Genomic DNA, 23105 nt, shown 5'->3' with positions numbered 1-23105 from the left:
AGTCAGTATTATACCGGAAGTGTTTATAATCTCCCTATTCAAATACCATTAGATCATGCAAGTCTCACATATTTTTATGAAAGTTGAGATATATTTCGAAAAAGATCTAAACGCTAACATTTGATCATATCATAGGAGGAGAGATACTCCAAGTGTAGCATAAAATAATCTTGTACAAGACGATGCGATCGGATAAAGTGTAACGTTGACGCTGCAGTTTTTCAAAACTCAAAGAGGGCGCGCTACGAATGTGTATTCCGTAACTCTAATGGCGGCATTGTGAAGGGCATTTGCGGACCGCTTGCCGATCACTCCCAATCGGTAATGGCCGAGGCAGTGAATTTTAGAGAAGCATTTAGCTGGATCAAGAAATATTTCAAGAATGTGTTCTTTGTTCTTTGTTACAACATGAATTATTCTGATCGATAAAAGTTTCCTTATTCTAAAAAAAATGGTATGCTTTTTAATTGCAAGATGGGAATTATAAATTATTTTCATAATTATAACAAGCACTAGGAAATAAATTATCATCACTATTATTTTTCTAGGAAAAATATTATCCTCTGTAACATATTTTTCTATCTTTTTGTCTGTCTTATTAGACTTTAATCGAGCTAACTCAATTCATATTGAAATTTACGTTCGAACCCCGTACCAAAATCTAATCTATATTTCATTTTTTCATTTTAACGACAAAGAACTCGCTGTGATTACTATCATGAGTGGATCTAATAAATCCGAGATATATACAATAGTCTGCAAACCACGTATCAAATAAACCTAAACAAATTCGAGTATAAAAAGCTTTTATGAGATTCGAACTTGGAGACATGATCGATTACAGAGACAGCCAAATCGGGTGTAGCGGGATCCCTCAACGAGAATATTGGAATTTGATAGTTGGACCTCAATCTACAATGCTAATAAATTGGACACCCAAAATTTAGATATGTGACCATCACAAATTTCAAGTTAAAAATAAGGGTATTCACCTATAAATTTCAACATATTTGTGTTTATTTCACACTAAATAAATATTAATCTCATATGTATTGATAAATATTTTTTCTTAAATATAATTTTAAGACAATTAAAACATCTCGTATATATACTTTTTAGTTAACAAATTTCACTAATTATATTTTAAGGGTGTTAATCGGTCGGTTCTGTTCGGTTTTCGATTTTTTTATTTCGGTTTTTTCGATTTTCGGTATTACAAATATATAATCCGATATCCAAATCATTTTTTTTCGGTTTGTTTCGGTTTTCTACCGAAATGGTTCGGTTATTTCGGTCAGTTATTTTGTTTTTGATACAATTATTTAAATTAATAGGATAAATATATTGTAAAATATAATATGTTGTCTTTCTTACATGATTTCTTAGTAAAACATTTAAATATAAAGTTCAAATAAATCACATAAACAACAATCAACTAAATATTATTCAATACTTAAAAAAAAATTAAATATTATTCAAAATAATTCATCATTACTAATATAATCTCAAAAGAAAGATAATAAAAATAAAATTAATAATTTAATGAAATTTCGGTTAATTCGATCGATTCGGTTTGGACATGTATAATCCGAAATCAAATCAAATAAATTTCGGTTTTAACATTTATATTCGAATTATAAAATTCGTTTTCAGTTCGATTCAATATTCTATTTTTGCGATTTAGATTTTCGATTTTTTCGATTTTGTAGAAGTTTGAACAGCTGATTAAAACAACACATTTGAATTAAAAATTCCAATTTCTCTTAAAAGATTTCAAAGCTAACTGAAAAAGGGTCAAATCAAACAGGATAGCATTCAAACCAGTTGACCAGCTCTAATACTCAACCAATGGCTGAAAATACATGCAACCCGAAAAATGCAGACTTTTTGTGACAAAAGAAGATAGACTCTTCCTTTCCCCTTCATTTACTACACCCCAGCCCCCAACCCCACACGTTAAATACATACATACAGAACATTTATGTATCTATAATTCTCGTGTCTGTATCTGAAGCAAGTTGTTTAGGTCTATACGAAAAGTCAACCCTTTTGGCCTTTCCAGAGATTATTATATCTGTGAAATAAAATATTGTAGCTCTAGCTTCTCGTGATGCCAACCTAGCACACGTAAAAGAATTCAACATTTTTTTTTCACGGATATATGTCAATTATATTTATAGTGCACTCGTGTTTACACCTTCGAGATTGACCTTTTGGCCTAATTTCGCTTGCGTTTTTTGGGTGTGGTGTGATACAAATGTTGCTAAAGTGAATTTTCAGTCCCTTTTGTCTTTGACCCGTTATTGTTTTTGTGAGGAAAGATTAAAGGGGCAGCTCAAAAAGGAGTTCTGGGGGTGTTTGATTAATGGGTTCTTGCTGCAGCGTTCGAATAAGGGCTGATAGTCCTCGGAGAGATGGTTAGTGGGTTCTGTTTTTCAAAGCTTGTGTTACCTCAATTTTGTTTTTCTTGATAAATATTGAATCTTTGGAAATTATAGTATAGTGGTGATTTTGTGTTTGTTTGAGTTTCTTTTGGGGTCAAGTTCAGATTGGGTTGGAGAAACTAAGAACCTAAACTTGAGGTTGGGACGAATGTTTTTTTGGGGCCAGACTAAAGCTTTTTGTTAAAAGCATTAAATTTGTAGATTTTAATGGTCTGTTTTGGCTTCCAAGTTTCTTTGGAGATGGAGCTCTCCTCTGTGTTTGCATGGTGAATTGAAGTATAATAGCATCGTGTTTCTTTATGATCGTTTCATTTCCCCCCCTGAGAGTACAAGTATGTAGCTATGCTTTTCTTACAGATTTGGTCTATTTTTTGTGTCTAATTTGCTGTCTATTTTCAACATAATCCAAATTCAGGATTAAATATCATGATAAAGATAATACTCTCATTTTGTGTGCGAGCGCGTGCGTGTGAGCTAATTTTCCTAGATGCAATCTTGAAAAGGAATCCGAAAGTATATGCTAAAATTTCCCTTTCTACTTCACTTTTTTTTGGCCATTAGATCTTGAATTCTATTTATAAATGGCATGTCTTTGCCTCACCAAGATGTTAAAAAACTGAACTTTATTAATCCGGTGGAGTTTTGGGTACTGTTATCACAGGACCAAGTTCAAGGTATGTAGGCATTGATGGGAGAGACACAAGCAGCAGACGTTCGTCTTTCTCCGTTCCTTTGACCCCTCGGAGCGAGAATGAAATCTTGGAATCATCGAAACTGAAGACTTTCAGCTTTAACGACCTCAGAATTGCCACAAGAAACTTCCGGCCTGACAGTGTTTTAGGAGAAGGTGGTTTTGGATGTGTCTTCAAAGGGTGGATCGACGAAAGTACATTTAAAGCTGCGAAGCCCGGGACTGGAATGGTTATTGCCGCGAAGAGATTGAATCAAGAGGGTCTCCAAGGTCACAAGGAATGGTTGGTGAGTATGATGACTTTGCAAGTTTAACGTTTCCATGTTGTATTGGACGGCTATACTAAGCCAGTAGGCTAAATCATGTTGAAGAACACCACAGTGTTGCATTGAAATACTGTACAAGGAATGTGAATAGCGCGTGACTGTTATAACATATAAAACCGAACATATCATTGTAGTAAAACCTTAACTTATGAAATTATTGCATGCGTGCTCGGTTGTACAGATAGTGGTGATCATGCGTGTAACAAACCAGTACAACCGTCAATTGTTGGTCTTACAATTGGTATGCGAGCAAAAATGGCTTGCTCGAGTCACATGAGTTGGAAATTTGAGCAATTGTTGTAAGGCAAGTTGTTTGAGAGCAACAATTGTTTCTATTGTGAAGTAGCTCACTTATTTAGCACAGCAAATGAAATGCAGCTTTTGGGTTATTATACTATTCAAAATATTTGAGTTGCACCACACCACCGGCTATAACTTTTGATGTATCAATAATCGCTCCATTCTCACTATCAATTGTAGTCGTGTTTCATGCTACCTTTTGCATTCCATACTTTTGTTATGATAAAAATAAAGTGAATGCTGATGTTTATCCCTATTTGAATGCAGACTGAAATCAATTATCTGGGGCAGCTATACCATCCTCATCTAGTGAAATTGATCGGTTATTGTTTAGAGGAGGAGCACAGACTTTTGGTTTACGAGTTTATGCCTCGTGGCAGCTTGGAAAATCATCTTTTCAGGAGTATGTTGACATTTTGTTGATCTCATGTAAACAGTTAGCCATATTATGCAGATAGAGTTTTATTTGTCACGATAACTTATAATCGTTGAATGAATTTCAATAGGGACATCTCACTTCCAGCCATTATCTTGGAATGTCCGCATGAAGGTGGCTCTTGGTGCCGCAAAAGGTCTTGCATATCTTCACAGCCCTGAAGCCAAAGTTATATATCGAGATTTCAAAACCTCAAATATCTTGCTTGATACGGTACATGGATTAACAATTCAGCACTTTTATAAAAAAGTCAGATTTTCCCGGTTTTATGCTTCTTTCTTTTGGATGTATAGAACTACAACGCGAAACTTTCTGATTTCGGGTTGGCCAAGGATGGGCCTAAAGATGGTAAAAGCCATGTATCTACAAGAGTGATGGGCACTTATGGCTATGCAGCTCCAGAGTATATGGCCACAGGTAATTAATTACCTTAAATTACCCAAACATATATAATCATGTAGTCAAGATTATATTACATAATCTGAATACTCACAAAATATTCAATCCAAGTGCAGAAACATGTGAAACTTAAATGTATTCATTCGGTAGGAAGATCATTTCAAAACGTGGGTCCTTTAGCCGTAAGGCATCTCATTTCTCTTGGAATTTTGATAGATTTGCTTCATTAATACTTCTTGAAATTTACTCGTCATCAATATCCTTACCTGAGCGTTTGGCGTACATTAACATTAAGGCAAGATATGGCTGTTGGCAACGAAATAACAAATCTTGTAGTCCCAAAATCAGGCAATCAATGCAGATGCCTGTTCTAAGAGCAGCCACCAGACGTCGCGGACAAATTTTTTTATTCTTGAACTTGCTTACTAATCACCATCATAATCTCTAGATGCCCCCTTCCCCCGCCCCTCTTATCGCTTCTGTTTTCTACATTCAGGAACTTGACCTCCCACGAATTCCAATTTTCCAAATTTGAAGAGGTCTGCTCAGAGTTAGAATGATCCATGCGATTGTAAAAATACAATTCTTTCCACTTTCTTGCCTGATATGTTGTTCCTTTCTTCTTTGAAGGTCATTTAACAGCAAGAAGTGACGTATACAGTTTTGGGGTCGTCCTACTTGAGATGTTAACTGGTCGACGTGTGCTAGACAAGAACCGACCCCATGGAGAACACAATCTTATCGAATGGGCAAAACCTTATCTTGCTAGCAAAAGAAGAGTACTCCAAGTTATGGACGCCCGTATACAAGGTCAATACACACAAAGCGTGGCGTTGAAGGCTACAACTCTTGCTATCAAATGCTTGGCTACAGAACCGAAGTACAGGCCGAAAATGGTCGAAGTAGTACACGTGTTGGAACAACTTCAAGACACCGGAATCGTAAGGAACGAAGAAACTGAGAAGCAACGCAGAACGAGTACTAAAGATAGTAGTAGAAAGGCTGCTTCTTATCCGAGGCCTTCGGCCTCGCCCATTGCTTGAATTGGGAAGAAGTGGAGGCAAATTCATCTGTATTTATAAGTTTAAAAGGTTATTAAGAGAAGTGCAAAACGGTGATTTGAATGAAACCCATCATGTTTTTGGGAGTTTTATTTGGTTGCACCATCACTTTGAGTGTACTGTACAGTCTGTCATTCTTTGTTGTAATGAATGACACTGGAAATTGTTTCATTGGAAGAATTCTAGAGTATGACTCCTATTCACAGGAGAGCAGCCGGGAAATTCATCACACTTGTATGGAAAAGCTTTTGAATTGTATGAAATTGAAAGATAAGTTATATGTTGAATAAATTTTCATTACCCGCAACCAGATAAATTTAAATCAATGAATTCGTTGCATGCGAAAGATGTGGTATTAGTTCATTATATATATTTTTGTTTCATCTAACGTTTAGCTCAAACTCTAAAAAAACATCTGTATAAATTATTATTATTATATACATATACACTGATATATCGTTCTTACGTCATATGTAATTCTATCATACGAGCGAGAGCGAAAGAAAATGGTAAAACCATAAAGCAATTCTTCTTCCAACTTTCCACAAGGGTTCTTCTCATTTAATCTTTTTTCCACTTGTTTTGGCCTTTGTCCTTTTGTTTTTGTGGGTTGCATGAGTTAAGTGGTGTTTTTTTAAAAGTTTTTGTCTTATTCGTGGTGTGTTGTATCCATTTGATATCTAACTAATATTTATATATGAGATCGGCTGAGTTATAAAAAATATTTATGATTTTAATCAAATTATAAAAAATAACTTTTTAAAATTTAAAATAAAAAATATAAAGGAAACAATACTGAACATTTATTATGAAGAAATTTTTTATTTAATTTTAACCAATGTTGATATGAAAATACTAATTTTATTTTGAGTAGTTTTCTTGTGAGATGGTCTCACAGATCTTTATTTGTTACACGAGTCAACCATACTCATATTTATTGTAAAAATCAATATTTTTGACATAAAAAATAATATTTTTTAATATGTGACCCAACTAAAATATCCGTCTCATAAAATTGACCGTAGGACCGTTTGATATGAGTTTTTTGTTTTATTTGTATGTGTATATAAATGATTATTTTATTTAAAAAAAAGTAAAGAAAAGAAAGATAATGATTATTTTACATTTATGTTAAAATTGGTTATATTTTAGGCGAATCAAGTACACATTCCCGCCTACGGCTGTCAACTCACACACTACCTGCAGTTCTACTTCCAAACTGACCACTAAATCTGTTCAGATCAAGGAAAATGGCCGGCGTATCGGGGTCCCATGCTTCCGCCTTCTCGGCGGCAGAGGTATACTCTGTTTCTCTCACGTTTTTTTGCTGGATTTTTTTGTGGTTGATGCATCAATTTTGAATTTTTTTCGGTAATTATACGAGTCCGCAGATGGAATTTCTTGCGGAGGATGAAATGATAGAGATTGTGCCTAATATGAGGATGGAACCACTTAATTTCATCTCTGTATGTATGATTACATTAGTGAATTCGCATAAAAAAGTTTCATTTTTGCTCGTGATCCAGTCTTTACACTTTTTCCCCTGGCCATTGATAGGGGGATTTTGGTCCTTTTAGACCGCAAATACCAACTGAAGTTCCGCTTTGGCTTGCCGTGTCCTTGAGGAAGAGAGGCAAGTGCACAATTCGGACTCCTGAATGGATGTCTGTAGGTGAGTTGCAGCATCTGATAGTAAACTATTTTTGTGGAATTTGTCTAAATGGCAATTTTACTTCATCTTTTAATTTTTCTTTACAAACTTGATTGCACCTTTTCCCCCTTCTGTAAATATGTACATGATGCAATCCTCATTTTCTTATGATTTTACTTGCTGCTTAACCATTTGTATGGGATACTAAATATTTCTTTCCGTGTATGCACTATGCATGGTTGGGATACTTTATATTTACTTAGTTCTGTGCAGTCTGCGTGTTTAACATTTCAGGGAAACTAGAAAAACTGAGGCATTAATGCATTCAAAACCAAAATAAGTAGACCTTCTGTTCTAATGAGCTTGGAAATTGTGGAGAACACGTATCTCCATTAAAAGCTATAACGTCAAAACAGTCTAATCAAACCATCAGTATATGACACCGGCGCACCGCAACATATCCCAATCACCTGCGATTGTGGAATTTTGTATTTAAACTACCACTTGTATGTGATGTTAGTCAAAATCTCCTAGAATATAAGACAGCAACAAAAGGAACCAGTTTGACTTGGGAGAACAGATCTTTGTGTGGGCCAACATGAGCTATGAGAAATATGTGATGACCCATGATAGTGGAAGCACAAAATATGTAAATGTACCTTTTCAATTTGGAAAGGCATACAAGTTACCTTGCATTAGACATTGATGCACTGTTTCCATCTTTTTTGATATTACATTGGAATCAAACATAGCACCGAGGAACTAATGCAAGTTCTAATAACTCCTTTTGCTTTCAAAGCTTCTCAAGGGAACGCTGTCAATGTTCTGTGTAAATTCTATTCCAACTTCGAATTATGATTTAGGTGCAGACATTTCTTTTCTGTTAATAGGCATTTTGTGTTTAATTGTTCTTTGGTATATTGATTCACAGTAAAGTTTTCTTTTCGGGTTTAATTTTTCTAAATATCTAAGGACTAAGGTGAAGTTGCAGGAGTAGATTTAATATTACGTTATCCCTTTTTCATTAGAAAAGTTGACACAAGTGCTGGAAGCAGAGCGAGATTCTGAGAAGTTTCAGCCTTTACCATTTCATTATGTAGAAATATCAAGGCTTCTTTTTGATCAGTAAGTAGATTGTCTTTTAAAGCATTTCTAGTATATGTTTATGGCTATTTTTGTCATGTTTTTTCTTGAATACAGTGCTCGGGAAGATATTCCTGACGTGTATATGGTAAGTAAAGTTGACCGGTTGTTCATACCTTCCATTTGTTGGTAATATTTTCTGTAAACTGGAGTTCAATGTATATGTAGGTTAGGTCTCTTATTGAGGACATTAAGGACGTTCGGTTTCACAAAATTGGGACTGGCTTGGAAATAATTTCGAAGGAACGTACATATGCACTAAGGGTATGAACTGTGTGATAATACTTTTATTACTGCTCAACTGCTTGGAATATGGGGCAATGCAGATTTACTTCTGATATGGAAGTTGATGATGCCTGGGGGAAATTTATTTTTTCAGATAAATTTTGCAGTTGAAAATTTTATCATGGTGTATAAATTGTCCTTGGAGAAGACCACTAAAACAACCTTGTGTCAGAAATGAATGTGGTTGAGTTTCCACAAGAAATTTAGTTTGTAGCTTTTTTCCTGCATTAGCATTTTTCTGTATTTTGATTGGATTTTTAACCATTGATTGCTATATACCACGAGAAGAAAATTGTTGCTTTTGCTAGCTGTTCCCTTGTCTATATTGAGCATACTCACTTCATATGGGAACTTTGTTTCTCAATTCAAGCCAATTTCCTTACCTTGTGAAGATTCGGCGAGCCTTTTGCTTAGAGGTGGTAGTTAGGTGGTAACCTCATTTATACATGCAATCTGCTTCTTTGTCCTTGCTCTTTTTTTACATGAGATGAATTGTGATTGGAAACATGAATTTCAATTTCCTAATCAATTTTGTAAAGATGGCAAGGGACTGGGGTGTTATATCACGTGGAGATATTATGGTTTAATGTAATTTTATGCTTTCCTTCCTGACTGTGAACCTTGAAATTTTGCAGCTTAAAAATTTATCTGCTATGGAAGCAAATATAGTTCGCCCCTTTGTTACAAAAGCTCTTGAGACTTTTCATAAGCTTAGCAGTTCTGAGATGATACAAGAAACAGACCACATATCCAATAGACAGCCCCAAACAACCAATCGTGGGCCCAGAGTAAGTTCTCCTCTTGTGCTTTTCGTCTCTCCCAACTCAGAACTTGCAATTTTTCCATTCTACAAAATGAATCATTTTAAATTTTTTATATGGACATTTGTCTTATCTTATTTTGGATGAAAATTGACTCAATTAATCACTAAACCAAAAGTTATATTTTGTTGTCAAATTTCTATACTGTAGATCTTTTGCTTCTCTTCATTGTTTTCAAAGTGTAATTCCGTTGCTTGGATTGATGTATTTAAAATGATGGATTCAAATTTACGATTTCAAATTTGTTGAATTGTTTGGATTGTCAAAATTCAAATGAATTTTAAATCAATTTAATATCAAGATAAATAATTTCAATATTAATTGCGATAGATTTCAGATACACTCAAAATTGGTGACATTTGAAATTTATTCCTGAAATCCCAAATCAAATCTATCAATCCATGCGCAACCTTTGGTCACAAATTCATAGGTGCTTTGTTGTGTTTAAATTTTTGTAAGCCGTGATATTATTAATTCAAACACCTCGCTTCTTTTAATATTCAGCGGCAACTAAAAGACAGATGAGTAGATCTGGAGATGATGCGAAAATCTTTGCAACCGTGTATGGACCAGCATCGACTGAGTTCTTCGTGCTACCAGTAAAGTGCTTCTTTACTTGATTTATTTTCCTGTGAACATTTCAGTGAGAGTACCTAACTGATGACATTTTGATGTTATCATTTCATTTGTACCATGTTCAAGTATATTGTTACACAATCATATTCAGCTTGCAGCTCAAATTTGCTTAGAAATTAGATTCTGATGTTACATTAAAGAAGCAACTTTTGAGTTCTGGTTGTGAAATACGATAATAGTTGACATAAGTGAGAGTGTTGACAAAAGCTTATTAATTTAAAGATTGGTGCTGATATATAATAAGAATCCTTTATAAAGTATTTGACGCATCGAACAAACCATTTTATCATTTTGCTTAGTATATCTTTTATACTTGCACGAGGAACGTGTTGGGAAATTGTACCGAAGCGATGCCGATCAAGATGATAATATAGTACCCAATAAACTTGCGGAATAAAATAACCAACAAGAACACAAAGATTTACGTGGTTCACCCAATATAGGTTACGTCCACGGAGCACTGCAACTTTTATAACTGGAAGAAATATTACAACAAGTGTATACACCAATACACTCAATATTTCTCACTCCCAAATCCGAGTATACTGAGAAAATAATTTCTCTAACTCACACAAGAGAATTCCCGCACTCAAGAAAAAAATACACTCTTTTTTCTATGCACTCTTTTTTTATCAAAGCTGAAAAGCTTTTGATTTTGGGATACAATAACTGAAGGAATTGATCTCTACTTATAATTGATTAATTTGTTCAGTTTTGTAATCATAACGATGTGGGATATGTGGGAAAAGAAGTTTTAATTATTATTTTATTTAATGTGTGGACCCCACCCCTCATCTAACAATGCTCCCACTTGAATACTTGATTCCAATCATGTCTTCACGCCATCAGTGCAGCAGCTCATACCTCATTTGTTAGTCCAGGAGACCAACTGAAGTCAAACACAACTTCAGTTTTTCAATGATAACAGCCTTCGTGAGCATATCAGCTGGATTTTTGCTTCCAAGAATTTTCTCAAGCTTCAAGACTCCATTCACCCGATCTATAAGGATCCCTATTCCAAGGATTTGTTTTGCAGCATCCAAATCCTTCAAAGCAAATTCCTTTGATAACTCTTTCTCGAGTTTATCAATCTCCTCCAGACAAGCTTCTGCTATCAACATATCATCTACATATATCAGTAGTATGATATAAGAACCATCAAGCTTCACATAACAACAGTGATCAGCCTGATACCTCAGAAAACCGTCATTATTCATTACACCAACAAACTTCTTGTACCACTGTCTTCGAGCTTGTTTGAGACCATACAAGCTCTTCTGAAGTTTGCACACCATTTTCTCTTTCCCTCGTAGTTCAAATCCCTATGATTGATTCATTTCTTCATCTAGCTTACCATAAAGAAACGTCGTCTTTACATCTAACTATTCCAGATGTAAATCTTCTTTTATCATCAATCCAAGTACAGTCCTGAGAGTAATTAACTTTACCACCAAAGAGAAAATAGCAGTGTAACCAATGACTTCTTTTTCACCTTTTACAACAAGTGTTTCTTTGTACTGCTTGCTACTGTCATGTTCTAACCGGTACTCCCACTTGCTATGTAAAACCTTTTTACCTTCAGGAAGTTCTGACAACTCTCACATGTGATTGGATGACAGTGAATCCATCATATCTTCTATGGCTAACTCCCACTGTTTAAATGTCTCATAAACATCCGATTTATTTTTCACAAAATAAACCCAAAATTTCCTGTTCGAATCGTCAACAGTAGTGCCATAATATCTTGAGTGATCTCCAAGGAATGTCACATGAGATGATCCACATACATCAGTATGTACCAGCTCCAAATCCGTCGATTTCCGTTCTCTAACCTCTTTTGAAAAGCTCACCTTTTTCTGATTTCCAAAAAATACAGCTTCACACAGCTTGTGTTCAATGATCTTTAATTCCGGTAGCTTACCATTTGAAACAAGCATTTTCATTCTCTTCTCACTCGTATCCCCAAGCCTAATATGTCATATACTTGAATTAGCTTCAGCATCCACATCCGCTAATTTATTTCTCAAACTGGAAGTCATATAAAGTGTTTCAGTTTTCTTTCCTCGAGCAACAATCATGGCTCCCTTTTTCACTTTTCAAGAACCATCACCAAAGGTCACCTTATGACCTTCGTCGTCAAGCTGTCCCACTGAAATCAGATTGTGTGTCAACTTTGGTACATACCTTACTTTGTTGATTTTCCAGACAGATCCATTTGTCATCTTCATCCGGATATCACCCATACCAATTATTTCCAAAGGTTTTCCATCAGCCAGGAAAACTTTTCCGTAATCTCCCGCAATGTAATTATCGAATACATCACGATTACTAGTGGTATGAAACGAAGCTCCCGAGTCCATAACCCAAGAATCAACCGGGCATTTCATGGATAGTAATAGAGCATCATGTACCTCATCAGTAAAAACATTAGCGTCTTTCTTTGTTGATTTGTAATTCTTTTTCAAGTGACCAGTCTCACCACAGCTCTAACACTTCACATTCTTTTCAAATGTGTTATTGTCTTTTTCATTTCTTGACTTGGATCTACCATGCCATTGGTTAAAACTCTTTTCGCCACTCCTGCCCCTTCCTTTGTTCTCGAGATTTAGAGCAGATCTCGATGATGTTCCTTCACCCGAATCCATCCTGCGAACTTCTTCAGCAAGAATTTGATCTCTGACATCATTGAATTGTAGCTTTCTTTTTCCAACAGAGTTGCTAACCGTCATCCGCATTGGTTCCCAATTGTCTGGTAAAGACGCCAAAAGAATAAGTGCCCGAATCTCATCATCAAATTTAATTTCAACTGATGTTAGCTGACAATCGTGTTGAATTCATTGATGTGTTTAGCCACCGATCTTCTCTCATCTTCAAGTTAAATAACTTCTTCATGAGATGTACTTTATTATTTGCCGATGGCTTTTCGTACATGTCTGACAAAATGGACATCATCTCCTCCGTTGTTTTTGACTCCGCCACGTTATGTGTCACGTTATTCGTTAGGGTCAATCGTATTACACCTAACACTTGTCGGTCAAGAAGCTTCCAGTCATCATCCTCCATCTTTTCTGGCTTCTTTCCTGATAGAGGTTGATGCAACTTCTTACTATACAGATAATATCTAATATGTAACCGCCAGAACGAAAAATCTGTTCCGTCGAACTTGCTGATTCCCGGTCCCGATCCATCATCTCCGGCCATCGCTTCGCTAGCCTTAGCAAAAAATCTAAAAAAATTTTCTGATGTGGAATATCAGACAAAGCTGCAACCACAGAACATACTCAGAATTCTTAAGAATTTTCACAACAAGGCTCTGATACCAGTTGTTGGGAAATTATACCGAAGCGATGCCGATCTAGATGATAATATAGTACCCAAAAAACTTGTGGAATAAAATAACCAACAAGAACACAAAGATTTACGTGGTTCACCCAATATAGGCTACGTCCACGGAGCACTGCAACTTTTATAACTAGAAGAAATATTACAACAACTGTATACACCAATACATTCAATATTTCTCACTCCCAAACCCGAGTATACCGAGTAAATAATTTTTCTAACACACACAAGAGAATTCCCGCACTCAATAAAAAAATACACTCTTTTTTTCTATGTACTCTCTTTTTATCAAATCTGAAAAGCTTTTGATTTTGTGATACAATAACTGAATGAATTGAGCTCTATTTATAATTGATTAGTTCGTTCAGTTTTGCAATGATAACGATGTGGGATATGTGGGAAAAGAAGTTTTAATTATTATTTTATTTAATGTGTGAACCCCATCCCTCACCTAACAGAAAGTGCATCTAATTATATATAATATGAATTAAAATATATACATAAAAAGTTAAAAATTCAATCTAAAAAACTTGTATTATTAGTAAATGATAATAAACAAAACACATATGAAACAATATAGATTGGAACAAAACTCAAAAAATGTTTATTAATTAATACATTATACATTAAGTAAAGTTAAAAAAAAACAATTTAGATGAAGATGAAATGAGATGCAGAATATATATATATATAATACATCATATGTCAATTCGAATTTATAGTTTGACCTCAATCATCTACTATCGTTACAACATCTCACTAATATATCCTAGAGATAATAGTAAGTACAATGAAGAAAAAAATAGATGACATAACACTTGAAAAGTAAAAAAAACAACAATCAAACAAGTAAATTAAATGAACTGTTTTATCTTCTTTTTGCACTTACCCATGTTCAATTTTTTGAGAGAAACTAGATGTCAAAACTATGATCCCAAATACAATTTCAAAATATATCAAAATTTTCAATCTTAAGTCTTTAGCAATTTACAGATATTCCAAAGAACAATTGCAATAAGGTAGAGTCTTTGTAAGTTTCAAAGAAATTAAACGGAGAATTAATGGTTATATAGTTTAAATTGTGATTAATATTAGCATTTAATTTGACACAATGATCATTGATTCATTAACCTAAGAATAAATTTTGTTAGAAAAATAAAGTTAATAAAAAAATACAATTTCCATATGTATTCTATGATATTAAAATTTTGAATATATATTCTTAAAGAGTCTTTCATATATGTAGATTTGGTATTTTCACTATTTTATAACTAAAGTTAAAATAATTATTAATATATTTAATTTTTCAAAAACAATAGTTATATTATAATGAAATGAAAATATAAATTTAATAATAACAAATATAAAACAAATAAATAACATAAAAATATAAATTTAATAATAACAAATATAAAACAAATAAATAACATAAATTTAATAGTAATCACATACAATACAATGAAAAGTGTACATACGAATGTAAATTTAATATTATCTAAATCATTACAAATCAATTCACTTCACTCACATTTATATTAACAGTAGCAAATAATCAAAAATAAAAAACTCAATGCATATACTCTCCTAAAAAAAACTTAATGAATATATTCTCATAATTAACTTATAATCATTTCATTATAAACCAATTAATTCTCATATTGGTTAAATAAATATTTGCACCAATTATTCTATTTACATTCTTTCAGTTAAATGTGCACATATTTATATAATTCAACAACAATTGACAACGACCACTATTTGTCTAAATTTGAACAATAAAAATACAAACAATGTTATATAAGATAATCATATTCATAAACACATACAGAAATGTTTTTATTAACGAAGTCAATTTATTGAAGAAAAATAACTGAAGTGAATGAGCTCAAAATATATTATATTTTTTCGTTCAAATTAATTGTTTATTGAATTTGTTTAGTTAATGTTTGATTATCATTTTGTCAATATTATTGTCATTATATATGTGCATGGGAATAAGTCTACGATTGCAAATAAATTGTCATGGTATTATAATTAAGTATTATTTTATAATATATAATTATGGGGAGACTTAAATAAAATAGAATCACTGAGAGAAATTTAAAAAATTAATCATTCAATTTATTTTATTTATTATAGGTCTTTCATATATATATATATATATAATTTTTTGAAGATTTTTTTAAATTTAATTACATTATAATTATTTTTAATAATTCATAGTGAAATAGTACAATAAATAACGTAATTAATTCAATTTAAAATTTAAATTAAAGTCCAAGAAAATTATTAAAATGAACTCAATAAATAACATAATTAATTTAAATAGAATTTAAATGTAAAATTCACTAAAATTATTAAAATAAAAAATAATTAATATTAATATTAATTATATATATGCAAATTTTTTTATCATATATATATATGTGTGTATGTATATCAATATGCGATTTTGGTCTATTATTTGCTAAAATTGATTCACAATCCAATATCTTTCAATTTTTTTTTTTGCCGATTTGGTTATTTGTGTTTGCAATTTTAAGTTTTTATTTTTATTTTTTATTATTATCATTTATATGGGAGTGTCTTACGCGACACTTATTCTATACATATAAACATAATGTTAGCTAAACATCAAAGTCACCACAATAAAAAAAAATGAAACTTCAAAATAACAAATACAAATAATTAAAATGATTACAAATTGTGGGAAAAAAGAAAAAGAAAAATGATCCCTAATGGACGCCATTTTCTTGACACGTGGATGCAATGTATCAAATAGCAAATATATATATATATATATGTATATATATATATATGTATATGTATATACGCTACGGGTCAAGAGTACTCGAGTAAAACAATACCGGATTAGTTTACGACTTTAATAATCGAAGACCGAAAAATCACAATTTTGATTTGTATTTATGACTTTAATAATCGAAGACCATGTTTTTTATGTTAAAAAAAAAAAAAAAATCGAAGACCATTTTGATTTTTTGGTTTGTATATTTGGCTTTTATGATTTTGATTATTTATGTTATTAAAATTTTAGTATTGTATATTTTCATTTTGAAAAATTTAGTCTTGTTCTACAAATGTATTGCTATGACATTCATATATCAGTTTCATGTTCGTCACATTGGAATCACATGAGTTTCACGTCAGAAAGATGACTAAAATTATAGAAAAAACAAAGATAACTTACATAAGATTGAACTTTGATAACATGGATGACCAAAATTGTAGAAGACAAATATACAAGACCAAATTTGTACTTTTCTCATAAAAAGTGTCGGGATTCATCTATATCAATAATCCAAAAATATTGTTATATTGGTTTTTTTTTTTACATATATAAAATCACATTTGTTTTTTTTCTCCCTGAGTAAACAATCACTATTTTCATATTAAACAAAATTATGCTGGTTTTCATGACTCTATGAAGTGATTTTATGATATCATAGAGCTTCATTTAATTACGCGAGGATTCATGCACGATGTATGTATATTATATTTGATGACCAAAATTTGTTAGGTAAACCTTTTCATTTTCGGAGTTAGGAGACATATATATATATATATATATAATCGTAAAAACTTGTGTGAGACGGTCTCACGGGTCGTATTTTGTGAGACATAACACTTATTTAGGTTATCCATGGAAAAGTATTGCTTTTTATGCTAAGAGTATTACTTTTTATTGTGAATATCAGTAGACTTGACCCGTCTCACAGATAAAGATTCGCGCGACCGTCTCACAAGAGACCTAATATATATATATATATATATATATATATATATATATATATATATATATATATATTGTATGACAAGATAATTGATTTTCTACTTCACAATTAACTTAAAAATAATAATAATAATAATAATAATAATAATTAATAATAATAATAATAATAATAATAATTTCCCTAGTTTGGGGTGTGAACAAAAAAATATTCTTCCGTATGAAACGCATGTATGTACGTATTTTGAGCTCAATGACTCGCTTGCTTGTGACCCGAGAGATCTGACTGACTTCATCGCTTACGTACGTTGTTTCATTAAATCTTCTTTTTTATTGTAATAATTATTTAGACTGCCGAGTTAGTAAAATTTGCATGTTCATACTCAATAAATTTGTCTCATTAAAATTCTAGAACATCATACATTAATCCACACTCCGATCCCCGTGAGCTCGCCACCCTTGACTCAGATATTATTATTTTTAAACAACTTCTAGATTTCATTTTTGCAATAATATTTAGTCAATATATATATATATATATATATATATATAATATTATTATTATTTTGAAACAACTTCTAGATTTCATTTTTGCAATAATATTTAGTCAAGATATATATATATATATATATATATATATAATTTTGACATTTCCATTTTCTAAACCAATTTAAATGAAATACTAGCTAATCATATTATTATAACAATTTAATTATTATTATAACAATTCAATTGTTATAATAATATATAATAATTAAAGAATAACAAACATTTTATATACAGTGTGCTTAAAAAAAGTGGTGATTAGCAATATTAGAGATAGGCAAATTTATTTGATTTCCTTAATTCCCAAAAATTAAATCAAGTCAAAATGTCTAGCTGCCCAAACCAATGCCCTTGTAGATCATGTGCTACATTTAATTGTAGTATTTAAAAATCTTTGCAAAAAAAAAAAAATAATAATAATCAAGTTCTATATTTCATTATTGTATTCAAATAATATTTGTTCAAAGTTTTATTTATAATATATGAATGCGAAGTACAATATTTAGATATTATATTATTAAATTTTGTTGTCATGTATATATTTTATCAAGCATCTCATAAATTATATTGATTGGATATTCATCATTTCATCTATTATAAATAGTCATATGTCATGAAAACCAACAATTAAAAGTTTGAAAAACAAAAAACTCAGCAACCAAAATCTCATAATGAAGAGGAGCAGCAGATCACAACAAATTTTGATGGATGATGATCATGCAAAAAGCATGGCTGATTGCCTTCTATTATTATCTGGTTATAGTACCGGTGGTGGAGGAGCGACATTAAAGCGAGTGTTCGAGTGCAAGACGTGTAGCCGGCGATTCACGTCGTTCCAGGCACTAGGCGGCCACCGTGCCAGCCACAAGAAGCCGAGACTCGCAGCGACTGGATACCATCCCGATCAGAAGCCAAGATCACATGAATGCTCCATATGCGGTGTCGAATTCGCGATAGGGCAAGCACTTGGAGGGCATATGAGGAGACACAGAGTAGCCAATAATGATGAACAAATCATACAACCTTTGCCTACTCCCTTGTCGCCGAATACAAATAATGGTAGGAGAATTTTGTGGGTTGATTTGAACCTGACTCCATTGGAGAATAAGGTCATTTTCAGCGAGTTTTCTTCAGTTTTTTAATGCTTATTTTGATCGTGATTTATATATATATATATATATATATATATTACTTTATAGCTTCGAATTAACCCTTTTCTTTAGAAACGTTTGATCCCATTTGTTTATTTGGAATTTTATTGTGGATTGAAAAATTATTATGTTATGAATTTCAAAAAAAATTAATTTATGCTTTTGAGATTGAAATTCTTTAATCTTCGTAGAACTCTTCATTCGTTTCAACTACATCTATCTACGTATAGGTAAAAGTATTGATCGTGGCTAATATTTTTCAAGGAAAATTATAGTTTTGGTCATGTATATTTATTTATTAGAACTTTTGATCATTTATGTTATCAAATTTCGTTCTTAGTCCGTTATCTCAGTTTTTTAGTTCTGAATTCAGTATTTTTTCCCATGCGTCGGTGATGTGGTCATATGATGTAGCATCGATGTGGCGCCACATGACGCTGACAAATACAGTACCGTATCAGTCACTCTAAATAAAAAAAATATTAAAACTGAAAAAAAATCTAAAAATAACATATTAAGACTAAAATTTGACGACCAAATTTATGAATTTCCCTTTTTTTTTCAATTGTGAAAAGATATTTTTGGCCTCCAAGTGGTTATTTCTTTCGGTTAATTACGAGATGATTAAAATGTATCTCAAATAGATATAATATTGAGTTACTCATAATTATTCTTATTAGAATCACACAATATTTTCGATTTTCCATTCTTTCACGTAATTAACGTATTTATATATATATATATATATCTTTCTCTTACAGTTGAAACATTAAAAAGTTTAACGAGGATTGATGAGGACCTTCTCGATTGTTACCTTAAAAGTCTCAAATTTAATTATCTTAAAGTCTCAAATTTAATACCAGAACATATATTTAATGAGCAATTTCGATGTGAGAATCTTAATAATATCACGGTGATAAAATTAAAAGACTGAATGCTAATTAATCTCTACTTAATGATTGGTGGAATTAATCTGAAGAGTTAAAACAAAGTTATTATAAAAAATAAATTTAAACACAGAGAAAAGAATCTAAAAAATCTATCATATTCATTAGTATTACAATTAATTAGTAAAGCATTCAATTATAAGTTAATATAATTAATTTAATAAAAAAGATAAGTCTCTTTTACTCTCATTATGTTAATAATAATTGTAGAATCAAACTTTTATAATTTTACAAAAGCTTCATAAAAATAATATATTCAGAAATTAATTAGCATCTTTTTGCTCTTGTTCTTTGAACTATTTTTTTTTTCATGTTGAGAATGTATTATTGAAGTGTTTAAACTTAATTAAATATAATATAGTAATTAATACTCATAATCAATATTTTATTACAAATTTTAAGGATATGAATATTTCAAAAAATATTTTATTAATTTTGTATATTTCGAATAATTGTCAGATTCTATTATAATTCAAATGTTTATAAAATCCATAAATAATAAATAAGAATTTTGAAAGATTAATAATTCTCTGAATATTTCAAAAATATTTGATTAGTTTTGTATATTTCAAATAATTGTTAGGTTCTATTATATATAAAAAAAACTATATCGAATAAACCATTATAATAACAAAAATTCATTAATTACTGACTATAAACCAAATAATAAAAATAAAAATAAATTCAATTGATCGGTGAACAAATAACACTTGGTTTCAAACATTTAGACCATCGTAAAATCTATACATATTATAAAAATGTGAACCAGGGTCAAAGTTTTTCATTGTGTATTGTCAACTTTGTCCTTGTTTTGTACACACTTGAGTAATTTAATAAGGATGTTTTAGTAAAATCAATTATTATGATAAGATCAAAATTGTAAAAATACGTGTTTGTTGGATAAAAATCAAATTTGAGAACATATTTTTTTCTATGAATATTTTGATTTTTATTATTATAAATTTTTTATTTAGTTATAGATAAGTGAATTTACATTGACACAATACTGATATTGAAGTCTATGCAGTTATTACAGCTCCGGGTTTTCATTGTTTTGTTGACTGATTTTGAGCAATTACTACATGCTTCGTACCATGGATTCGCCTTATTTTCTACCTCATATATGTATGCCTTGAAGCAATAGAATTTGTTCTGTATTTGTTAATAAGTGAGATACATAACGTCAAATTAAATATCAATTTTTGATTCCCTATCTAATATTTTTTTTAAATGTCATTAATAAAATATTTGCTCCATTGAATAAATATTCGAAAAAATAATTGTGAAGTAATAAAAATAAATTGAATAATAAATGATACGTAACCTTTGGTAGAATATTAATCTAATCGAGAATTTGCCTCAAAGTAATTTCTTCAGCATCTTTAATTTGATGTGTCATCCATAATTCTTCTAGACTTCTTTCTTTGAAGTTATTACCTAACCTGTAGTAGAATGATAGAGATGGATAAACCGGTTATAGCTTTTTGTAACTTGAAAAGACATATATTTGAAGGTAAATTTTTTAAAAATTTTATAATCAATATTTACAAAAATTATTCATTAGCATTACTCACTACTTCTTCTTATGACTGATAATAGGAAAGTTTCAGTTCAAATCAACAACAACAACAATGTTCACAAATCCATCTTGCATAGAAAAAGAAACAATAAATATATGGTATTATTATTTTCGATTGTTTTTAACAAAACTATAATATTGATATTATTTCTTTTTACTATTCAAGTTTGTAAATATCTTTATGTTAATCATTCTACTACAGGTTAGGTAATAACTTCAAAGAAAGAAGTCTAGAAGAATTATGGATGACACATCAAATTAAAGATGCTGAAGAAATTACTTTGAGGCAAATTCTCGATCAGATTAATATTCTACCAAAGGTTACGTATAATTTATTATTCAATTTATTTTTATTACTTCACAATTATTTTTTCGAATATTTATTCAATGGAGCAAATATTTTATTAATGACATTTTAATAAAAAAATTAGATAGGGAATCAAAAATTGATATTTAATTTGACGTTATGTAACTCACTTATTAACAAATACAGAACAAATTCTATTGCTTCAAGGCATACATATATGAGGTAGAAAATAAGGCGAATCCATGGTACGAAGCATGTAGTAATTGCTCAAAATCAGTCAACAAAACAATGAAAACCCGGAGCTGTAATAACTGCATAGACTTCAATATCAGTATTGTGTCAAGGTAAAATTACATTTAAACATTATATTTATAAGTTTACATGAGTTGATAATAATGTCTTACATTAAATTGTTATCGTAGATATAGAATAACGATGAGCGTAAATGATGGCACTGCCACTGCAAGTGTACATTGTTCGGAAATGTCACAATTGTTTTTATTGGCTGCAGCGTTGAAGATTATCTCGATTCCATCACTATGGTATACAAATAATGATTTTTTTTTCCCAAAGAATATATATAATTACCATTTACTAATAATAATATTCTTTTTCTTCAGGATGACAACACTTCAATATACTACAAGCATTTAGAGACACCAAATAGAGAAGAATGTACATTTCTTCTCAAAATGGACAAGTCGGTTGAAATAAAAGACGGAACATTAGCATTTGTAATTGAAGGCATTCAAAATCCAAGCACAAATTTCAACAACAAAAACGTTGCAAGCAAAAAGAGATCTATAGATTTCGAACAAGAAGATATTAAAAAGAAAAGAGGATCTTCAACAAATATCATTAACGATATTGGCATACAAATAATAGAAGACCACGACAATACAAAAACGGAGATTAAGGATGATGAAATTATAGCTTCTCCTGCAAGAAAAGATTTTCAGCATAAAAAAATACAAAAAAAGAGAGGTCGTCCAAGAAAAGAATCATCAGAGAATAAAGATATGAAAATGCAAATGACTGATGGCGATAACACCACAAGAATAGTTATTGAAGATGATGATAATATTGCTTCTTTCATGAAGAAGAAAGGGCGAATGAAAAAGAAAAAACTCGTGAAAGATAGAAAATTCCAAAATATAAAAGAAAAAAATGTTGACACAATTATTTGATTTAAGTTTTAGAATGCATTATCTACGTTATATTTTTATTTTTCTTGAATTAAATAAATAGTAGTAAAATAATGTGATCAACACTATAGATTATATTTTTTCTTT

The 23105-nt window shown here is 31.0% G+C and overlaps 2 protein-coding genes across 4 annotated transcripts; both read left to right on the top strand.

Annotated features, from left to right (window-relative positions):
* The first annotated feature begins 2083 nt into the window (after nt 1-2083).
* LOC142524108 (receptor-like cytoplasmic kinase 176) lies at nt 2084-5948 on the top strand. 3 transcript variants are annotated; one of them, XM_075627864.1, is made up of 7 exons: nt 2087-2417; nt 3106-3422; nt 4029-4164; nt 4268-4410; nt 4491-4614; nt 5093-5135; nt 5227-5427. In XM_075627864.1, exons 1-6 carry the CDS (start codon nt 2366-2368, stop codon nt 5098-5100), a joined length of 780 nt encoding a protein of 259 aa, XP_075483979.1. In that variant the 5' UTR covers nt 2087-2365; the 3' UTR covers nt 5101-5135; nt 5227-5427. The 3 variants fall into 3 exon arrangements, with proteins under 3 accessions (XP_075483977.1, XP_075483978.1, XP_075483979.1); XM_075627862.1 differs by lacking the exon at nt 5093-5135 and having other exon boundaries at nt 2084-2417; nt 5227-5948; XM_075627863.1 differs by lacking the exons at nt 5093-5135; nt 5227-5427 and adding an exon at nt 4713-5084 and having other exon boundaries at nt 2086-2417.
* Nucleotides 5949-6819: 871 nt separating this feature from the next.
* Nucleotides 6820-10396, top strand: LOC142525595 (DNA replication complex GINS protein PSF2). The gene is made up of 8 exons (XM_075629917.1): nt 6820-6955; nt 7049-7123; nt 7215-7329; nt 8337-8433; nt 8509-8539; nt 8620-8715; nt 9372-9524; nt 10062-10396. Exons 1-8 carry the CDS (start codon nt 6908-6910, stop codon nt 10080-10082), a joined length of 636 nt encoding a protein of 211 aa, XP_075486032.1. The 5' UTR covers nt 6820-6907; the 3' UTR covers nt 10083-10396.
* Nucleotides 10397-23105: the final 12709 nt, after the last annotated feature.

This window comes from Primulina tabacum, chromosome 14, assembly GCF_025594145.1.
Source record: "Primulina tabacum isolate GXHZ01 chromosome 14, ASM2559414v2, whole genome shotgun sequence".
NCBI classification, from domain to species: domain Eukaryota; kingdom Viridiplantae; phylum Streptophyta; class Magnoliopsida; order Lamiales; family Gesneriaceae; genus Primulina; species Primulina tabacum.
Note: the sequence above shows the minus strand (reverse complement) of the source record. Positions and strands in the feature narration are given on the sequence as shown.

Excerpts from the sequence above, each read along its gene's own strand:
- LOC142524108 (XM_075627862.1), top strand. The coding sequence starts at position 2,366 with ATGGGTTCTTGCTGCAGCGTTCGAATAAGGGCTGATAGTCCTCGGAGA. Across the intron at positions 4,165-4,267 it reads GGAAAATCATCTTTTCAGGA|GGACATCTCACTTCCAGCCA; the intron begins GTATGTTGACAT and ends GAATTTCAATAG. Across the intron at positions 4,615-5,226 it reads TCCAGAGTATATGGCCACAG|GTCATTTAACAGCAAGAAGT; the intron begins GTAATTAATTAC and ends TCTTCTTTGAAG.
- LOC142525595 (XM_075629917.1), top strand. The coding sequence starts at position 6,908 with ATGGCCGGCGTATCGGGGTCCCATGCTTCCGCCTTCTCGGCGGCAGAG. Across the intron at positions 6,956-7,048 it reads CCGCCTTCTCGGCGGCAGAG|ATGGAATTTCTTGCGGAGGA; the intron begins GTATACTCTGTT and ends ACGAGTCCGCAG. Across the intron at positions 8,716-9,371 it reads AACGTACATATGCACTAAGG|CTTAAAAATTTATCTGCTAT; the intron begins GTATGAACTGTG and ends GAAATTTTGCAG.